The 22,994-nt window shown below is 42.4% G+C and overlaps 1 protein-coding gene across 4 annotated transcripts in view; it reads right to left on the bottom strand.

The window, feature by feature from the left end:
• Positions 1-7,908: 7,908 nt before the first annotated feature.
• Positions 7,909-22,994, bottom strand: part of CTC1 (CST telomere replication complex component 1) — a 414,875-nt gene continuing 399,789 nt past the window's right edge. For all 4 annotated transcript variants that reach the window (XM_085875488.1, XM_085875489.1, XM_085875491.1 and 1 more), the window contains 3 exons: positions 18,198-18,348; positions 8,290-8,407; positions 7,909-8,146 (listed from right to left, as the gene is read on the bottom strand). In XM_085875488.1, the coding sequence (XP_085731614.1) occupies positions 7,989-8,146; positions 8,290-8,407; positions 18,198-18,348 (427 nt within the window). In that variant the 3' untranslated portion in view covers positions 7,909-7,988. The remainder of the gene's footprint in view (positions 8,147-8,289; positions 8,408-18,197; positions 18,349-22,994) is intronic.

The raw sequence follows: 22,994 nt of genomic DNA, 5'->3' as shown, positions 1-22,994 counted from the left end.
CCAATCTCCGCCCCCTTTGCGATTACTTTGTCCGGTGTTCGACTCCATGTTGCAGTAGTTCGCAACGGAAACCGGAAAGTGCGTGAAACTCGGGACTTCGTTCCGTTGTGAAATAAATAAAAGTGAAACTTAAGTCTATAATGAAACGTCAGAATAATTTATGATACAAGCAAGCGGAGAAACGAGTGTTTCTTCATGTTTTGCTTTCGTCTTCAAATAAAACATGCTCAAATGAGCTGAGATCCTCGTCCTCTTTATGATGACGTCATAAAAACGAATATGACGTCATTGTGATGTATCAGGTTTGCGATAAATTATCTGTGCTAATGCCCGGCTTGATTCCCGCAAACAAAATTCAAACAGCTTGCCTAGTTTCAGAGATAATGGTATAGGCGATTTCCATTAGCAGTGATATTATGACGTCAACTTTTTTTCTAGGAAGAATTTCCAAAATCGGAGATGGTTACTGCCTGCGCGTGGGCTTTCTACATATACATGGCAAGTTTCACGAAGATCCGATGAAAACTCTGGGTTGTTAAACAAAAAATGTCAAAAAATAGGAATGACATCATAAAAATTGATATGACGTCATGGTGATGTATCATATTTGCGGTAATTCATCTCTGCTAATGCCCTGTTCGATTCCCGCAAACAGAATTCAAAAGGCTTGCTGAGTTTCGGAGATAATTTTTTAGGCGATTTCCATTAGCGAAGATAGTTTGACGTCATAACTTTTTTTTTTCTAGGAGGAATTTTCAAAACCGGAGATGGTTACTCTCTGCACAGGGAATTTTTACACATATATGCCAAGTTTCAGGAAGTTTCAATGAAAACTGTAGCCTGTGAAACAAAAAAGTCCACAAGAAGAAGATGAAGAACAACAACGTGAGTAAGACTTAGAGATCCTCCACGAAGGATTTAAAAAATATAGGGGCAACACCTCAGGGTGCTCACCTCGTCGTGGCTAGACAACATAACCAGGGAACCACTGGAAGGCATGGATGAGCGACAAAATACATTTATGGAGAAGAAAGTAAATACCTGTGGATGTGTTTTTTTTCATGCCATGAACAACAAGCCTTGGTCCATCACGGGTGATGAATGTAGTGGTCAAGTCTCATCAGAAATAGTTGTGCAGTTACAGAGAAGAAGTTGCAAGAATTTGTAAACAGACAAATATGGACAGACTGACAGACGGACTGACAGACAGACTGACAGACTGACGGACGGACAGACTGACAGACGGACAGACCGATGGACGGACAGACCGACGGACGGACAGACCGACGGACGGACAGACCGACAGACAGACCGACGGACGGACAGAGCGACGGACGGACAGACCGACGGACAGACAGACCGACGGACGGACAGACCGACGGACAGACACTGACAGACAGACGGACGGATAGACTGACGGACGGACGACACACCATCGCATCAGCTTCCTCGGGACTACGTTCCAGGTGAGCTTGTAAGCTCACGAGCCCTCATTCTGCCTCGTACGAAGTAATCTTGATTTCGGTACATGGAGGGTAAACGTTCTTGATATGTGAGGCCCAACTGTTTAAGTGCAGGTATTCTGCATGACAACTGCCTGTGTACCGACTCGATCAGTCGTCGATGGACTGCAATCTTCAAGCCTCACCATGAATGTTCATTTGGGTTCAAGTCAGGACTTTGACTGCATCACTCAAGAACTTTTATTTTCGTCTTATTCAGACACTCCGGTGTTGATTTAGCTTTGTGCTTCAGATCATCGTCCTCCTGAAATGTGAATCTCTTACCCAGGTTTTCATCAAGGATTCTTTGCACTTTGCATCATCCATTATCTCTTGTCTCCTGACAAACTTGCCAGTCCATGCTGATGAAAAGCAGCCCCATAATGCGATGCTGCCACCACCATGCTTGAAAGTAGGGATGGCGTTGACTGGGTGCTGTGCAGCGTTAGGTTTGCGCCGGATGTAACGCCTTGAATTTAGACCAAGAAGTTCAATTTTTGTCTCATCTGAGCACAAAACGTTTCTCCACATGCCTGCAGTATCACTAAAATGCTTTTTCACAAACTCCATACGAGCTTTTAGATGAGTCTTTTTCAGTAATGGCTTCTTTCTTGCTCCCTCTCCGTCGAGGCCAGCTTTGTGAAGGGAATGGGACATTGTTGATTGATGACCACTGACCCCCATCTCAGACATAGAGCGTTGTAGATCTTTCAAAATTGTTGTTGGATTTACGGTGACATCACGAACCAGTTTCCTGCTTGCCCGGCTGCTGAGTTTGGATGGGCGACCTGATCTGGGTAGAGTCTGTATGACACATCTTCCACTTCTTAATGATGAATTTCTCCGTACTCAAAGGGATAATGAATGACTGAAATCTTGTTATAACCCTCTCCTGAACGGAGCTTCTCCACCACTTTATGTCTGACTTCTTTGGAAAGCTCCTTGTTCTTCATGTTTGCCTTGTTGGTTGACCAAGTGAGTTGCACCTTAAAAACTACTTGTATAATTTTTAATTAAACCACTGATTCCATGCAGGTGAAACCTATTACACTAACTTTGTAACCTTTCAAACAAACAATTTGCTCCTGAAGTGATGTCAGGTTCATGAAGTCATGGGATTGAATACTTATGCAAGTGAGAATCGTCTGATTTTTCTCTGTGAATCAAACTTATTCACATTTTATCTGAATTTTTAGCTTTATCACTTTGGAGTAGTTTGTGAAGACTCCATATGTTAAGTTTGATTTGAAAACATCATGAAACTAGAAGGGTGCTCAGTCGAGCGCATACCTCCATCACGCAATGCCTGATCCAGAAGAACATATCGAGCCGAATCATTTTGATGCCTCCGTGAAGTCGCCGGAGGCATGATGTTTCGGGGTTGTCCGTCCGTACGTACATCCATCCATCCATATTTTCTCTGTTTTATCTGCAACTGCTTGTTTGGTTGACACAAAATTTTCACCGTTGATGCGACTCCTCGTGCAGAATGCTTTAATGACATCAGAAGTCACACGGTGGGGCAGTCATGTTGGAAAAAACAGGAAACATTTTGGACCTCTGCATCTGAAATCGCTCCATGGAAAAAAATTGAAATTTGACACATGCGAAGCACTCCCCATGGGAAACAAGTTTGATTTTTTTTGATTATGTCATAGGTGGCTTTGTTATGTTGTCATAATTATATATGTGGAATGCTTTATCCCATAAATATGAAAATTTTTGAGGGTCATCTCAGGCTCAATTGTGTGGGGGAAAAATTGATGGTCATCGGTCATGTGGTTTGGCAGCCATATTGATTGTCACAGAAAAACCAAAAACCTTCCTTTCCGAAACAGCTGAACAGATTGAGGCAAAACTTTACAGGTATGATTGCCTATCCATGAGGAACAAAAAGTTCTTCAACTAAGACTTCATAAGTCACCTGGTTTGGCAGCCATATTGTCAGGTCAGGTAAGGGATGGAAGCATGCACCGGAGTAGCGCGTCACTGCATCGACTTTCCGCCGGTACACCAGGTTCCTCCGTCTGGCCATCCCCCAGGCAGATACCTGGCCCATCCCCATCTCTTTGAGATGCCATTCAACCTGCTGCAAGCACGAGGCACGTAGTTGGTCAGTTGGCCTCCACCCACAAGGCTCCCTCACTAAGAGAATCTGGTGAGCAGGATTAGCATCAGGTAAACGAGCCACATGTCCATACAGCCGCAGCTAACGCTCACGGACTATGCAGGAAACAAATCTCATCTGGGTCTCACTCAACAACCACACATTGGGCACAAAGTCTGACCCGCGATAGTCAAGGATTCACCGAAGATACCTAGTACCGAAGGAGGTATGTCTCCATCTCAGATCCCTGGTCAGAGTCCAAGTATCACATCCAAAGAGGAAGACTGGAAGTACCAAGGACTTGAAGACTCGGACTTTCGTCCTCCCGCACAGGTACCGGCAGCGCCACACCCCATGACCCAGTGAATCCATGACTCCCCAGGCCCGACCCAGACGTCTATTGACCTCTGTCTCACAGCCAGCAGAGACATGAATATCACTGCCAAGGTAAGCGAATCTCTCAGTGACTTCAACATCCTCACCACAAAGAGGAACAGACAAGATAGCAGAATCCAAAATGTCACTGAATGCCTGGGTCTTAGTTTTGATCCAGGAAACCCGTAATCCTAGTGGCTCCAACTACTTATTCAGTGCCTCGAGGACCCCTACAAGGATATCCAGACTCTCTGCAAAGATGACTGCATCGTCTATGAAATCAAGGTCAGAGATCTTGAAACTCCCAAACAATGCACCGCAGCTTCATCTCTCCGACATCCTCCCCAGAATCCAGGGGGGTCAGTACACACCCCTGACAAAGTCCAATAACAACTGGAAATAAGTCAGAGATGAAACTATCACATCTCACAGCACTCTCAGTACCAGAGTATAGTTCAGACATCACATTGATCAGTTGTGGTGGCACCCCACGAAGACCGAGAATCCTCCAGAGGGCATCCCCTGCAGAAACTCTCGTCTGCATTCAGTGAGGACCAAAGAGCAAGGATACTGTCAATCGTTGACTTCTTTGGTGTAAAACCTGAGTTTACTGGGTGCTGGTGCTCAAGCAGATGGTGGCGAACCAATTCAAGAATTATCTGAGCAAAAACCTTGCCCAACACTGAGAGCAGCGTCACCCCTCAGTAGTTGATGCAGTGCTGGTGAATTTTTCAAGATATCAGATTGAAACTTACAGATTATTTGCACATATGTGTCATATATGTGAATAAAATCTGGTCAAAATTAGTCAAAGGTCAAGGTCAATGCCACCCAAAATCTGTAAAACACTGATTAGGTGGCAACCAGAGAGTGCGCTGGCACTCTCGATGTAGGGATGGGCGGAAAAAAATGTCGTCACCACGCAAAAAAACCGAGATTGGTCAAAACCAGCAAATCTTCTCGTTCATCATCATCATAATAATAATAATAATAATAACAATAATCATAATAATAATCACCTTCAGACGGCGTATTTCCGAGCTGCCTCTCTCAATGGCAAGGGCTCTGGTACCATCCGATGGAGTTTTACTTGGTGCAGCATCATTTGCTATCGTTTGTTTGTGCAGTTCATGCTACAGTTAAATATTTACAGATATTCTCTGCAATAGGAAGGCAACAGAGGGCTGGGTGGGACTACGACTGTCAATCAGCCTGATGGGGGCAGGGTCACGAGCCACATTTGTCCAAGGGCCAATCAGACCGATGTGGGTGTGGTTAACGGTGGAATATTATCAGGGTTGTGTGTCTGTCTATAAAGCACATACTGTGAAAACATGGACTGCAAAGAATGAGAGTATCTCTGTCGATAGGGTACGTACCAATAATACACATGCATGAACTATGGGGGATGCCTCTTCATGATAGTTGTACCTCCTAATGGAAGTCGGGGGCCAAATCTTCCACACTCTTCCTTGCTGCCCAGATTCATTCGGGAATCGTGGTCACAATCATAGCGCTGATTAGTCGGTCTCCATGAACCAGCTAATTCCCTCCACTGTCTCATCTTTCACCCCCCCCCCCCATTCCCTGCCTTCCCTCCACACCACCACATCTTGGATGTGAGTAATCTGTGGTTCACTCCCAGGAAGTCGATCGGCTGTGTAGGAAAGACACGAAGTGTGTGTGTGTGTGTGTTTGTTTGTTTTCTCGATACAACTTTTGTGTTTTCTAGGGACAACCATTATTCAAAGAAAGATGTTTCATATGATCATTTCTTGTGACCATCCCTATCCTTGTTTACATACTTTTTGTTTTTGGAGTAACATCTCAATATCCTTTTACATTATTACCCTCGCCGAAGGATTCGGAGAGCGTGTTGCATTTGGGCGCATTTGTTTGTTTGTCCGCACAGAACTTTCATGTTTTTATCCGCAACCGCTTGGCGGATTGAGACGAAATGTTCACCATTGGCGTGACTACTAATGTGGGATGCTTTATTGATAATTATGACGTCATAGGTTACGTGGTGTGGCAGCCATATTGGAAAAACGTAAAAACTTTGGACCTCTGTGTCTGAAACCGCACCAAGGAAAAATTTGAAACTTGGCACACAGCAAGTACTCATGGGGAATGAGTGTTTTTTTATGACGTCACAGGTGCCCTCGTTATGACGTCATAATTGCATATGTATAACTCCACATCCGATCAGTATAAAAAATTTTTGAGAGTCATCTCAGGATAAAATAGGCCACAAAATCTTTTTTTGATGATGTCATCGGTCACGAGATTCGGCAGCCATATTGTTTTGGGATTTTTTTAACCTTCAAAATTATTCTTCTCTGAAATGGCTGAAAAGATTGAGGTGAAACTTTACACATATGATCACCTAACCGTGAGGAACAAAAGGGTCACACATATGACATCATAGGTCACATGGTTTGGCAGCCATATTGGATTTATCCTAAAACCAATAAAAATGCACCACCAAAATAAGTCCTGGTGGGGGTTTGCAATCTCTGCTTTTTTATATTGTTTGAAAATGTTTGTTTGTCGTGCGACTTCTCCAGTTCTGGGCCAATAAAATCGAGACTTGCTGCAGAGGATCAGCATGACCCCAATCAATGTATTGGGGTGTTTTTATCTTCGCCGGTGGTCTTGGGGGAGGCAAATTATCTACATATGTATGTATTGTGTGGTGCAGCCTTGAGGTGCAGGAGCATATTACAAGTATCCACCATTTACAGTGGAATGAGGTGTTTTGAATCATTCATGTAACCCGGGTTGTTGTTTTTTTTTTTGCCTGCACAAAGCTGTCAGCGTTGCATGCTTGGAACAAGATTGCCCATAGGGTGGGTACTCTGCTAGCTTTTCGAATGTACCTTTTGAAGCTTTCGACTGCTGAGACCCCTTTGACCGTTGAAGACCCTTTAAGACTCCTAAAAACCCCAAAAGACTCCGAAGATCCAAAAGTCCCAAAAGATTCAAACTACCCCAAAGGCCCAAAAGTTCTCAAGGGCCCAAAAGACCCTGAAGACTCAAAAGACCTCGGAGACCATAATGTCCACGAGGACCGAAAAGACCCTTTGGACCCCTGAGAAAATCAACACCATTTTGACCCCCTTTCACCCTTTAGACAGAAGGTAAAGTGCAACGTAAAGTGACTGTAAAACAGCTGAACAGATTGAGGCAAAACAGTGCAGGGTAAAGTACCCCATGCAAGGTAAAGTGACTCATATTGGTACCCCATTCAAGGGGTATTTACCCCATGCAAGGGGTAAGGTACCCCATGCAAGGGGTTTTTCACCACAACGTGACTGCCTTATTGGTACCCCATGCAAGAGCTCACGGAAAGTTGACTGCTTTCTCGAACATTACCGTGCATATTTGGCAGTGAAAATACATTCTTGATGACGTCTGTAAAATAAAATTAACGCCAAAATGTTTTTCTGGTGCTTGACCTTTTTTTGTGCATGAAAACCGCGAGAAATCATATTGCTTGATATGTAGAGCCAAATCCCATGACTGGGAAACATTCACTCCACATCCTGCGAATATTTTATATTTTTTAGGATAAGTGTGCGTTTCATCCTACCCTGTGCCAAACCAAAGCAAACTATCCGTATAATGCCATTTTGGTTTGTTCAATAGCAGTTCCCCTTTTGTTCATGGTTTCCATATTGTTGGCCATAATTCATGTGAACAGGCATTGTTAAACTTATGGTGGGATAGCACTTGAAAGTGATGAGATTGCTGTGATTGTCAGCTTTGGTTTGTTACTTCATGAACTTGTTGAGATTGTTGTGAAACAACGTATCTGCCAGACAAATGCGTAGACATATCTATAAGGTAATCAGACTCGAGACTCAACAGCACCAGAAATGAGTGACGTATGCAGGAGGTGAAAAAGAGACACAGGATTGTAAATGATGAATGGCTGATTGTATTTTAATTCAACAAGTTGAGGACAGTGGTATGATACATTCTGCACGACATAACGTGTGGTCTCAGTGACTCGACTGCTCGGCTTCATGCAAGTGCTGCCAGTGAGAAACTAGAGCTTTCCAATCACTGGGAGTTATATTCTTCACAAACAGGATTGGAGAGGATAAAAATTGGGTGGCGTAACGCACTTCACCAAGCTGGAAAGTTTTCTCTGAAATATCTGCAAGGCAGAAGTTGAGGGTCATGAATGAGCTGTCGGAGATTAACATGAAATCAAAATACAAGTTGGGAGTCAAGGGGGAAGGAATAAGAGTTAAGTTAGATGCATGGAAACGTATGACGTGCCACGAGGTGTATGCTCACCTTGATGATTAACCTGGTTTTTGAGGCAAAAGGAGAGAGTGAAACGACGAAATGAGCTCGCCTTGCAGCAGAGGGCAGCAACTACATTCCACAGCGGATCCGCAACAGGATCGTGCAACTGACAAAGGCACAAAACAGTGAAAGAAAAGACCAGCGACTGCACTCTACAGCAGGGTTCAACTCCATAAAATGTAAAGATGTAAAGTTTTAAAGTGTACTAGAATATAAGACCCGTCACTTCGCTGCTGGAAATACCAATCTGATGTGATGGCTAATCAATAGGGCAAGAAGAAAAAGGATTCCAAGTGCAGGGATAACCAGCGTCGCAAGTTGGCATCTGCAGTATCGCCACGTGTTCCCATGTACCCAAAAAACAAAATTAAAACGAATTTTTTTTTTCTCGTCACAAATCTTCCTAGGAGTTCCCTGACAAATAGACAGGCCAAATACATACATATATATATATATATATATATATATATATATATATATATATATATATATATATATATATGTCGATGACAGGTCAGAAACCAGAGCCTTCTCACAATTATGGAGAATAGAATATTTTCCAGCACCACTCCCATACAAATTAAGAACACTACAAGATAAAAGTAGCTACTTTAAAACCTTGTACAAATAAGTCGTCTTGCTACATAAATATACACTCACTGTATTATTGATGCAAGTGGAACAAAAACGTCTGCAGGGGGTAACATTAAAGCACACTCCAGCGAACGCAACTAGTCTGTGCAGTCGAGCATCTTCTGTAATGTGTTTCTGCTCTTTGCTGCGCCATTGGTCCTCGCCTCCCAGTGGGCAGAATTATGCAAGTATTGCATGGCAATAAACATTCTTACCACGTGACCTACTTCCTGTCTCTTTAAGCCTCCCCGATAGGATAGACGAAGGCTTATAGCTGTTCTAGGGATTGTATCGACAATGGGTGCCCACAATTTGTTATGTTACCCCAGAGTTTCTTCGACCTCAAGGAGTAGTGAACCACCATTTCGGGGTTTTTTTCTTTCCTTCCTTTTCGACCAATTTTTGAGCTGTATCTCGGAGCCAGCTAGGACTTTTGGAATGAAATTTTGCATCAACAATGGGAATACAAAGTATGTGGGGTTGACATAATTATTTTAACCTCAATCTAATTTTTATGGTCATGGCCTAATTATAGCCATGTTAAGACTTTTCACCACAACGTGACGTATGTTTGGCCGAAACAAAATTACCCTCTCCAGATAGCCGAGAGCAAGGTGCATTTACACTTAATTCACATCACACCCCTCCGGGTCAAAGGTCAAAGTCTTACATTGCTCAGAATACTAAACCACCATTTAGGTTTGCTCGTCATTTTTTAGCTAATGTCCGAAGACTTAAAGAATTAAATTTTGCATCAATAATGGGAAAAGAAAGTATGTGCGATTGACATTTTTTGATATTGACCTATTTTAAGGTCATGACCTAATTATAGACATTTTAACGACAACTCGACGAAGATTTGTCCAATTAGAATGAAATTTCCCTCCCGAGATAGCCAGGAAGACGCATTTACATGAAATTTATATTATAACCCTCTGAGTTAAAGGTCAAGGTCAAATGGTGGTCTGAATAAATTAATACGTTCTTTGTTATCGCTCAATTTTGCCAATGCAGAGTTTCAAAGACCACTTGGCCTTCCAAGATCTCCTCCTTGCATCATAATGGTGGACCTGCAATGAAGTTGTGCACCTGAAATATGATTATTGTCCTTGACTTTTTTTCGGATTGCGATCTAATTAACCACAAAAACCTTTTTGATCTGAACTTGAATTTTTGTGGACAGATTGGAGATGGAGACACGTTCTCTTAATTTACACTCTACAATCTTGAAATGTTGAAGGTCAAGGTCATTTGGTCCTCTCCCCGATCTCCAACTGTGTGGACCTCAAACATCTCACAATCCAGGCCAATGCCGATAAACTGGACATCATGTTTAACAGAATCCTTCCTTCTACAGGATGTCCCTGACTCCTTTAGTGGCTCTCACTGGAGATCATCTCCTCTGGTTTGATTGACCTGAACCCCATCCTGGTGGGGGAGGTGTGCTGTACATCAAAAACTCCATTTCTCACTCTCTGTGTACTGCTCTTATCCCTCCCAAACCCCAGGTGTACCAAAGGCTCTGACTTCCCTTCGGCTCCCACCTCATGTTTGTCAAGGTGTTGTCCCGTCCTCCCAAAAGTGACGACTCCCTTTACCTCTCTCTCAAACGACATGGACCAACTTTTAATTACTCATCCAAACTCTCTCTTCCTCATAAGTGGTGACTTCAATTGTCACTATGCTAATTGGCTGGGTGTTGGTACCCCTCTCATTAGCCATGGCACTTCTGCGACTCCATGGGACTGACTCAATCCGTGAACTTTCCCACCCAGATTTCTCCCAATGGCAAATACTCCCTTCTGGATTTGGTGATGACTAACTACCCCACCAATGTGTCTTGCTCTTCCTATCGCATTTCAGGACTTGTCTCCTATATCTACCACCCCTGATATTAATTAAGCCTGTGAATTCTTCCACAGAAACCTGCTCTCTCTTTTGCACAGATACATCCCATCTCATCTTCAATTGTCTTACCCATCCTCCAGCTCTTGGTCTCTGAATCCTGTGGTGAGGCGGTTGCTTTTAAACAACGTGCATTCTCCTCCGGGAAGGCAAATCCAACCGAGGGCAACCAAGGATCATTCAACAAAGCCCGCAACAAGTGTGTGTCTACTCTCAGGAGAGCCAGAAAACAATATCTGTCCAATATCAAGAATTAACTTTCAAACTCGTCTCCCACCTCCAAAAACCTGGTAGTACCTTCTCAAGTCTGTCTCTGGTGTATGCTCCACGTCCATCCCTTCCCTCACTTCAAATTGCACCACAGCCGAGAGGAAGGAGTAAAGTAATTTTTATGCAGTGTAGCTGCTTCAATATTTGGTATGTCCTTCCTTCCATTCATCCATCAAAAATTAAGAAGAACCTTTCTCACCCGCCATGTTTAATTCTCGAGGGTTCTAAAAGGTAATTCTAAAGGGTTCTCAATGGTAGTTCTAAAGGGTAGTTCTTCAGGGTTCCAAAGGGTTATAAAGGGTAAATAGGAAGGGTTCTAAATGGTTATAAAGGGAAATTCGAAAGGGTTCTCAATGGTAGTTATAAAGGGTTCTCTAGGGTTCTAAAGGGCAGTTCTGGAGGGTGATTCAAATGGTTTATCAAGGGTAATTCTAAAGGGTTCTTAAGGGTAATGCTAAAGGGTTTTAAAGGGTAATTAGAGAGGGTTCTAAAGGGTTCTAAAGGGTAATGAGAGAGGGTTCTAAAGGGTAATTAGAGAGGGTTCTAAAGGGTTACAAAGGGAAATTAGAGAGGGTTCTAAGGGGTTATAATGGGTAATTAGAGAGGGTTCTAAAGAGTTATCAAGGGTAATTAGAGAGGGTTCTAAAGGGTTATAAAGGGTAATTAGAGAGGGTTCTAAAGGGTAATTAGAGAGGGTTCTAAAGGGTAATTAGAGAGGGTTCTAAAGGGTTATAAAAGGGTAATTAGAGAGGGTTCTAAAGGGTAATTAGAGAGGGTTCTGAAGGGTTATAAAGGGTAATTAGAGAGGGTTCTAAAGGGTTATAAAAGGATAATTAGAGAGGGTTCTTCAGGGTTATAAAGGGAAATTCGAAAGGGTTCTCAATGGGAGTTATAAAGGGTTCTTGAGGGTAGTTCTGAAGGGTAATTCTGAAGGCTAATTCAAAAGGGTTGTAAAGGGTTATAAAGGGTATTTCTAAAGGATTCTAAAAAGGTGATAAAGGGTAATTCGAAAGGGTAATTTCTAAAGGGTAATTTCTAAAGGGTAATTCCAAAGGGTTCTCAATGGTAGTTCTAAAGTGATCTAAATGGTTATAAAGGGTAATTTGAAAGGGATCTAAATGGTCATAAAGGGTAATTTGAAAGGGTTCTCAATGGTAGTTATAAAGGGTTCTCTAGGGTTCTAAAGGGCAGTTCTGGAGGGTGATTCAAATGGTTTATCAAGGGTAATTCTAAAGGGTTCTTAAGGGTAATTCTAAAGGGTTTTAAAGGGTAATTAGAGAGGGTTCTAAAGGGTTCTAAAGGGTAATGAGAGAGGGTTCTAAAGGGTAATTAGAGAGGGTTCTAAAGGGTTATAAAGGGAAATTAGAGAGGGTTCTAAGGGGTTATAATGGGTAATTAGAGAGGGTTCTAAAGAGTTATCAAGGGTAATTAGAGAGGGTTCTAAAGGGTTATAAAGGGTAATTAGAGAGGGTTCTAAAGGGTTCCAAAGGGTAATTAGAGAGGGTTCTAAAGGGTAATTAGAGAGGGTTCTAAAGGGTAATTAGAGAGGGTTCTAAAGGGTTATAAAGGGTAATTAGAGAGGGTTCTAAAGGGTAATTAGAGAGGGTTCTAAAGGGTTATAAAAGGGTAATTAGAGAGGGTTCTAAAGGGTAATTAGAGAGGGTTCTGAAGGGTTATAAAAGGATAATTAGAGAGGGTTCTTCAGGGTTATAAAGGGAAATTCGAAAGGGTTCTCAATGGGAGTTATAAAGGGTTCTTGAGGGTAGTTCTGAAGGGTAATTCAAAAGGGTTGTAAAGGGTTATAAAGGGTATTTCTAAAGGATTCTAAAAAGGTGATAAAGGGTAATTCAAAAGGGTAATTTCTAAAGGGTAATTTCTAAAGGGTAATTCCAAAGGGTTCTCAATGGTAGTTCTAAAGTGATCTAAATGGTTATAAAGGGTAATTTGAAAAGGATCTAAATGGTCATAAAGGGTAATTCGAAAGGGTTCTCAATGGTAGTTCTAAAGGGTTCTGGAGGGTTCTAAAGGGTAATTCTAATGGGTTTCGTTTGTTTCTAGGCTTTGCCGATTTCATATTACAAATGCCAAACTGAACAAACCGCTTCCTTCAGACATGGGTGCAATTTTTTTTTACTCTGCTTGTCTGGCAGTCAAACAAAATTGAAAATCAATCCAAACAGGAAACTTACTCTTTTTAGGGATGTCATGTGGGACACAAACAATGAACGAAGAACTCATGCAACGTGTTAAGTAAGGTGATGTAAAGGACGCTGCCTCAACAGTGGTAAACTTCCAAAGTTTTCATTTTAACAACCTTTCAAACCAACGTTGTTAACCTCGCCAGAGGAGAGGGTGTTGCATTTGCACTATTTGTTTGTTTGTCTGTCTGTCTGTTTGTCCGCACAGATCTTTAGTGTTTTTCTCGGCAACCTGTTGGATTGAGATGGCATTTTCACCATTGGGGTGAATACTCATGTAGAATGTTTTATGGATAATATGATGTCATTGGTAATGTGGTGTGGTAGCCATGATGGAAAAATGGAAAAACTTTGAACCTTTCTCTGAAACCGCACCACAAAAAAAATTGAAACTTGGCCAATGGCAAATACTCCTCATGGGGAATAAGTGCGAATTTTTTTTTTTTTATAACATCATAGGGGTCTTCAATATGACATCATAATTGTATATGTAGAATGCTATATCTGATCAGTATGAAAATTTTTGAGGGTCATCTCAGGATAAAATGGTCCACAGAAATTTTTTTGATGACATCATCAGTCACATGATTTGGCAGCCAAATTGCTATAAAAAATAACAAAACCTTCAAACATCTTCTCTGAAGTGGCTGAACAAATTGGGGTGAGACTTTACAAGTACGATCGCCTATCCATGAGGAACAAAAGGTTCACACATATGACATCATCGGTCACATGGTTTGGCAGCGATATTGGATTTACCCTAAAACCTATGACAATCTTCTCCAGAGCAACTGGACAGATCGAGGGGAAACTTTACAAAAATGTTCCCCAAGCCATGGGTGGACAAGTTTGTTCAGGAATAATTTATAGGTCACACGGTTTGGCAGCCATATTGGATTGAAAAAGATATATTAAATAATGTTCTCTCTTGAACCGTTTCACCAATGGCCGTGAAACTTCACAATTATGATCTAGAGGTGATGGGGAGTAAATATTTTAAATTTCACCTTGATCAGATATATGGCCTGGCAGCCAAAATTATTTATTTTTTTTGGTCTGGTTTCATTTTGAATTTTTTTGTTTTTGAATAAGGCTCACTTGGCTGTGTCGAGATGGGTGTGAGGATCGAGGAGTAATTCCAATCCAGGTTCCTCCTGATGATTTCATCTTTGCTTTTTGCTTATTCGGGTTCCTTCTGATTACTCCAATGCAGGACTGTCCCTCTTTGGTCTTCCATTTGATTTTAATTGAATTTATTTTATTCCCATTCTAAATTCAAATGAATAATAATAATAAAAATAATAATAATAATAATAATAAACGCCATGGTTCAGGGTCAGGGTCAGGCGTCCAATCAAAGCGGGGTTGCATCAAAGCGGGACATCTTGGTACCTGGTCATCACTGCCAGAAGTTATAAAGTGGCAGTCCTAGTTATGTCTCATATTAATTACGCAACACACCAACACATAAACGCCACACAAAATACACCACACAAAACAAGTCCTGGCGAGGGTCTGCAATCTCTGATTGCTCTTTTTCTTGTTTCGTTTGAATTAGCAGTACTTGGATCTTCCGTTTCGCAGTACCTGATCAAAATGCTTCGGCATTTTACGTCATGTCAACCAATCAAATTTTCTGGTCGTAGACCCCACCCATGCCCCTTTTCCTCAAGACTGCCTGGGGTCGGGTGTTCCATGAACTCTCGAGTTTACTTCTTTATTTGGGTTGCTGTTATGTATTATTATTCTTTGTCGTTTTTAAAATGACTGTTGTTTACCCTTTTGTTTTTCGATAAATCTTTCTCTTGTGAGTTTTGTCACCTCCCTCCTTGTCTCCTGTCATTTTCCTTTGTGCATCTTCATATTCTTACCCATTTTTAACGATACGATACTGTTTTGTAATTCAATAGTTTTAAGGCACCGGTCATTCCAAATGATAAACTGAACTGCATACTCCTCCCTCGTTGATCATTTTGTACATGAACACATACAACAAAACTAAAGATTAAACACAATGTACACACGACATGGGCTAGCAAGATGGCCTAAAGGTACGCACACTCATCTCAAAACTGTCTTGCTTGAGTTTGAATCTCGTCTCTCAGATGGACGTCAAACTTGGCGTCCCGTCTGCTGACATTAGTTGGTGGATGCTAAAGATCCCACTGTGTTCTTCACGAAGAGTAACCATGCTATTGCCAGCACCATGGGAAAATTCCTGCCTGACTTCCTGCATCGGAGTGGCAAACCCTCCAGGATTGTTCTCCCTCGCCAATGAAACTGCCTCGGCGGCCCGATGCGCATGACGGCATGAGAATGAGCATCATTCAATCCAAACACCACATAATGAATGATGATTGTTTTTTTTAAACACAAACTACTTTTCGATGCTTTGATAGGAATGGTTCATGCAAATGCTAGGAATTTGCATTCTCTTCTGTTCTGAGGAGGCAGCTCAGCTGTAAAAGGAAATCAAAGAGTGCTGATAATCCACATTCTTATTTTTTATTTATATATATTTTTTTGCAGACAGAATTGTCATCATAAAAGCCACAAACGTTTTTATTTTTTAAGTGGTCCTTGTTAACCCTCAAAAGCTGCATTTGGCCCATTTTTTTGTTTTGCTGTGGCTGGAATCTTAAACCTGTGTCATCCCATTGGTTTTCAGACACCCAGAAAAAGACAAAGTTTTCTTCGTGACAAAGTACGGTGTTACTGCTTGTCTACAAAGTACAAACTATGTCGGCATGATTCAAATTTACGAATTGAAGCAGGAATCGAGTCCTGAAGACCTTTTCATCCTTTAGACCACTTTCACCTGTGACTACTATTGAAACATCTCTCTGTATATTACTAAAGCTCTCATCTTGTATGGATGCATGTATGTATGTTCCCGAAATACAGCCAAAACGGTACATGATAGCGCAAACATTTTAGGGCCACCTTACTCACCATTCGCCTGCGGTGTGCAGCATCAAGTTTCGTTCAAATCAGGCAACAAAAAATTGTGAAAAAATAAATTCCCGATTCAGTCAAGTACTCTTTGGGAGAATTTGATCTATGCAAACAACCTCAGCGGTATAGTTCGCTGGAGCTATCTCTTATTTTCTTGAAATTATTTTTTTCATCAACCGCTGTCACAACGGGAACCCAACGGGTTCACGGGTCGTCTCGTACACTTTAAACCTTTAGACCCCAGAACCCTGTGATACCCTTTCAAATCCAAAGACCATGTAGACTCTGAAGATCCTATAGGCCCCAATAGACCCTACAGAACCCTAAGACTCCTAAAACCCCAAGAACCAATCGACCACGTTAGACCCTTTAGACCTGTAACTACTGTTGGAACATACAGACCCTTTTGACCCCTTCGACCTTTTTGACCATTTGGACCTTTTCAACATCCTTAGACCCTTTAGACTGCTTAGATCCCTTGACACTTTGGAGTATTTAGACTCCATAACCCTTAAGACCCCTTAAGACAGGTTAGGTGAGGTATGGGAGCATGCGCCGGAGCAGCCCCTTAAGACAGGTGTTCCCAAACCCAGGGTCGCGACCCAAACTTGCAAACTCCTCTCAAAATACTGGGTTTCAAAGGGGGGGGGGAGGTTCACGTCAAAAGTGTTTCTCTGACAATTTTTATCATTGGTACCAGTACCAAACAGGTACTGGTACCATTTGGGTTGCAAGGCGAATGTGACTTCAAATTTGGGTCGTGGACAAAAAAGTTTGGGAACCACTGCCTAAAGACATTTTAGACCCCTTTGACTCCTGAAGACATTTATTTACATGCTTTAGACTGCTTAGACCCCTTGACCCTTTGACATTTCAACCCGAACTGCTATTAGTAAGTACGCTTTGGATCTTGAGACCCCTTAAGACCTTTGTAGATCCTTTAGACCCTTCCATCCATTAGACCCATTTAGACACACCACATAAACATCCATAGAGTCTTCTTGCAATCCACAGACTATACTTATTTCAGCAAGTAATGCGCGAACTCCAGCCACCCAGATGGTAGGTACTCTGCTCGGTTGAACAGAAATTGCATATTGGGTCATTGAATTGGTTCACCAATCAAAACCTAAAAGCATATTGTTTTGAGGGAAAAAAGCTCAAAGGGTCAAAGGTCAAGGTCACACAAAATAATCAATTTTCATCCGATTGACAAAATTTGAACAGGGGTTGCATATTGGGTCACTGAAGTCTATTGTTTGAGGTCAAAAGGTCACAGCTCAAGGTAACATAACATAATCAATTTCCATCCTATAACTTTAAATTTGAACAAGATTTGCATATTGGCTCACAGGCCTGGCTCATCAAAAATCCGAATCATCGATTTAGCCTTTTTGATTTGTCAGCGGTTTCCATGACAACAATTTCACCCCCATGATAAACAAATAGGCCTTTTGTGAATTTATTATTGCCAAACCTCAGTAATTTTTCAAGAAATCAAATTGAAACTTAACAAAGCTTATTTGTATGTATTTGTCGTTTCTGTGAGGGAAATTTGGTCAAACTCAGTCAAAGGTGATGGTCAAGGCCATCCAAAACATGCAAAGCACTTATTAGGCCACAATTGGAAAATGTATCAACCAAATTTGTTTTGCATATATTCAATCATGCACCACACTTGATAGGTCAAATTCATGAAATTACCAAATTGCTGCTTCCATGGCAAATTGTTTGCTTGGATTTCACTGAATAGTATGCATATTTCTTCTTTGTTTTCGCTGTCATTTGGTACAACCATGTTAAGTCAGATCAGCTGACATTCTCGGTTTTACATATTAATATACACGAGGGGAGAAATAGGCACAAGTAGAAAGTACAACTGGATGTAGTGACATGCCATGGAGAGCAACATAAAGTTCTTCTCAATACTCCCACCTGTTGATTGTAGGAATATTGTAGCTCTCCACGCATCCAAACCTCATCCATCAAGACCTTCCATTCTGCTGCCGTTAGTCCCAGTAGCACTGCTACCTGTTGGGCCTCCAGTAAGGCCAAGCACTCTGCAGTCCCATCATCAACCACGACACTGGATTCAAGACAGGTACACAACCACAACACAACAGGTACAACTCAGTATCGCATGATAATAACATCATTTTTACACATTAACACTGGCTCCCAGAGACAGACCATGGATACTCTGTCAGACCATGTTTAGTTAAAACAAATTGAAAATGAGTGTACTATTTGTACTCATGTGTGTACGACTTGTGAATGTCATTTTATGGCTGTGGAGGAACTCTGGGAAGGGTTTGAAACAGTAAAGGGCTCACCTGGGGTCGTCTTTCATGGTTGCTTCACATTGCTTCTTTGGCGAGAAGAGCATGGAAGGAGTCAATATGTGTATGTGTATGTGTGTGTGTATATGTATCTGTATATGTATATAAATAAATATATTGGGTGGTCGCTGGACTACCATTAATCTCAGGTTTTCCGTCTGTCTGTATGTATGTAATGGACAGCTCTGGAGGCCAGAGGAGTCAACCGATTTTGATGAAACTTGACTGGTAGGTTCATACCAGGATCTAGTTGCATGCTTTTGAGCACCGTTGCTATGGACACCACCGTTGCTGAGCAACAGGACTTTGAATTTTTTGAAAAAATCCGAAAAATATTTTTATACATATTTTTTTCGAAAATCAAAAATCGGCTTCCACACTTTTATGCGTACTATAAATAATCAACCTCTTTGTCAAAAATTTTCAGCCCGATTCGTCAAAAACTGCAATTATGTAGCAACCACCCATGTTGCCTACCGGCTTGTGTGTGTGTGTGTGTGTGTGTGTGTGTGTGTGTGTGTGTGTGTGTATATATATGTATATATATATATATATATATATATATATATATATATATATATATATATATATATATATATATATATATATATATATATATATATATATATATATATATATATATATATATATATATATATATATATATATATATATATATATATATATATATATATATATTGTTGTGGTTACCAAATTCGCAAACCACCATTCAGGTCCCTTAGGTGAGGTATCTCGGTAAGTACATGTGTAGTTAGGCCCAAACCCGTTGTCTAGTGGGAATACATGTCATTTATGCGTGCTGCGACTCTTCAGGATAGCCGTTTTTCTTTTGCTATCTTTATTTTGGACCAACCGCCATGATTACCACCACAACCACAACATCAACCGCCAACCACGGCGCCGCTTCACCACAACCGCCACGACCTTCCCGTCACACCTCGCAACCGTCGCATCGCCACCGTTCTTGCCCCGCTGTGGGTACCGGTGTTGGACTCGTGCAGGGCGAGCGCCGAACAGCGTGTACAAAATCACGGATTTTGTGCTTCAAAAACGGATCAAAAACGACACACGCCCACTTTTTGCCGTCCAATCGGTGAGCGAGGGGCGAATTGGCCCCGCCCCCAGGGCGATCGATATATGCAAATTTATGGATCAAAAAGCCTTCACGCCCACTTTTTCTCGGGCCAATGGGGAGCGAGGTGAAAGGTCGAAGGGAGGGGGTCAAAGATGAGAGGGCGAAGCTACGGGGCTGATAAAAGGACCGTGTTCGTCAGTCCAGAAAGTCCAGAGGCGGAGAGTAGGAGAGTAGGAGAGTCCAAGAGGCGGAGAGAAGAGAGTAGGAGAGTCGAGATCAGAGAGTTAAGACTTCGCCGGCGGTGGAGTTGGTCGTCGTGTGCGTTGGAGTCGGAACGGAGGGGACGGAGCTGTGGAAAGGCAGCGACACCAGACGAGGGGGTGCTCGCGTCGGGAGCTGCACCCCAGGGAGGCCGACAGCGCGACCTGGCCGAGATGGAGACGCTCGTCGCGGGATAATAAAAATCCTCTATACCCCGAGCATCAGCAACCCCCTCCTGTTTCCCCCCCCGCGCTGAGATAGTGCGACCAAGGGGGCCCCTTTCCCACCCCCTACCAGACACTGTCCGCGAGGCCCGCGGAGTTGAGGCGCCATCGCCGCTCCGCGTCTCATCACCAGACGGGTAGGCGCGACCCGGTCTCGGCCTCAGGCCCGCCTCATCCTTGAGGATATTCTTTTCCTTGGTTTTGGGTATGTGTTGTCGGCGCCGTCTGTGAAGTAGAATTGTATAAGTGTTGCCGTGTGCTCGGTAGTCGGTATTAGCTCTGCATTGTGTTTTCGCCTTTACATTTGCTTTTTGTGTAAATTACATTGTGTCTTTTCTGTGTGCATTTGGTGGAATTGAATATGTGTGCTTCCCGTGTGCCGCGAATAAATGTGCTTTGTGTTGAACTGTTTCCCGCTTCGCTTCGTCTTTTCCTCTATTGAATCCCCATCTTGCTTCACGTAAAGGGTTGGTAGTGGGCTGAATACGCCCGATAATTAATCGAACCGTCGAGGTCGACGATAACACCGCTCGGTTATCCCGATAGTACGGAACGGGTCGCTTAAGTGGCCCGTGTCCGAAGTCGACCTGCGGCGAGGTGCGATCGCCCGGTCTACCCTCCGCGTGGGTACTTAGATAGGTCGAATTTGGCGAGCAACCCTATCCCACGCGGGGGCTGATTGGCTCGATCGCGGTGAGACCGAAAGGTCCACCCGTGACTGGTTCCCGGCGTTAGTCCGAGAGGGTCACGACTGGATTGTCCGTCCGGTGGGCGACGTGCCGCGATTCGAGTTACGTGGCCGTCAGCACGCCGGCGGGCGCGAATCCGCAATATATATATATATATATATATATATATATATGTATATATATATATATATATATATATATATGTATATATATATATATATATATATATATATATATGTATATATATATATATATGTATATATATGTATATATATATATATATATGTATATGTATATATATATATATATATATATATATATATATATATATATATATGTATATATATATATATGTATATATATATATATATATATATATATATATGTATATGTATATATATATATATATATATATATGTATATGTATATATATATATATGTATATATATATATATATATATATATATATATGTATATATATATATATATATATATATATATATATATATGTATATGTATATATATGTATATATATATATATATATATGTATATATATATATATATATATGTATATGTATATATATGTATATATATATATATATATATATATATATATATATATATATATATATACAGTCAAAGCTCGTTACTATGCCACCCGTCGGGACCGAGCAAAAGTGGCATAGTAGCGAGAGTGACATAGTAACGAGATTTTGTAAAAACGGCCTTATTTTCTCAAGTTAGCCATCTGTAGTTAATCTTTAGACAAAATTTATTCCAGCAAGTAAAAGGCACGACTGTTGTATAAGCTAAGCGAACGGAGAACATACACACACTAACAGAGTTCACACACTAACATATGGCATGGCGAGAAATTCACGACACACAAAGCTTTCAAGAATCGTCGGCTGGCACATCTTCTTTCGGCGGATCTCGTGCATCTCGTTGTCTAGCCGATCGCACGCTTGCATCACACCGGGCTTCCCGCTTCTCTGCTGCATGAACTTCCGGACGGTGCTACAAGCGCGCTGGGCTTTCTCGAACGGAACGATTTCCTCCTCGACAGTTACCTCGTCATCTTCGCTTTCCACCGGCTCCTCACTGCACAGAATCTCCTCCGCAATCTCCTCCAGCGTGAAATACCCGCCAGTCGCGAGGCGCTCGTCAGCTTCGAGAAAGTCAGACAGCGCGATCTCCTCGTTCTTGTGCATCTTTTCCTCGGCAGGCAGAGCTTCCCAGATGTCGGGCAGCTCCGCATCCTGTGGCTCAGTTTGGATCTCCTCTTCGATGAACTTGGCCTTCGCGAAACAGTTCCTGATCGTCGACTTGCCGATCTGCTCCCAAGCACGCCGGCGACGTGTAGAGCGTCGAGCAACGTGAACTTGAACTCCTTTCCCTCGTCTATGGCCTCAAGCCGGCGGCATAGCAGGAGCTTCTTGTAGTGGCGCTTGAGGTTCTCTATGATTCCCTGATCCATTGGTTGCGAATTGGCTGTCATGTTGGGTGGGAAGAAGACCAGTTGGATGTTGTTCAGATCGAGCTCGGGAGGGTGGCCAGAGAAGTTATCGAGACAGACCAGCACTCTGCGTCCCTGCTGGCCGAGTCGTCCGTCCCACGCACGCAACATCTCCTCAAAAAGCTCCGCCGTCATCCACGCCTTCGAGTTCGCCTTGTACTTGACTGGGATCTCTTTGTTCTTGAAGGCACGGGATTTCTTGGAATTGCCAATCACCAGAAGAGGGAACTTCTCGCTGCCGCTCATGTTTGCCCCAACCAGAAGAGTGATCCTTTGCTTGCTTTTCTTTCCTCCAGTACACCGCTCTCCCCTGAAAGCCATGGTCTTGTTCGGAAGCAGCTGCCAGAAGAGTCCAGTCTCGTCCAGGTTGAAGACGTCGTCTGCGGAGAACTGCCCGAGTAAGGGCCGGAGAACCTGTTGTTGCCACTCAAGAAGGGATTGCGAATCCACCGCTCCAGCTTCGCCCTGCACTGTCTTGAACGTGATGCCGTGGCGCTTCTTGAAATTGCCCAACCAACCGTCGCTCGCCATGAAGTCTGGGATGTGCATCAGCTCAGCCAGTTTCATCGCTTTCTCCTTGATCAGATCACCGCTGACAGCCACATT

This window comes from Eptatretus burgeri, chromosome 3, assembly GCF_056783735.1.
Source record: "Eptatretus burgeri isolate ZD-2024b chromosome 3, Ebu_testis_v1, whole genome shotgun sequence".
Taxonomy (NCBI): domain Eukaryota; kingdom Metazoa; phylum Chordata; class Myxini; order Myxiniformes; family Myxinidae; genus Eptatretus; species Eptatretus burgeri.
Note: the sequence above shows the minus strand (reverse complement) of the source record. Positions and strands in the feature narration are given on the sequence as shown.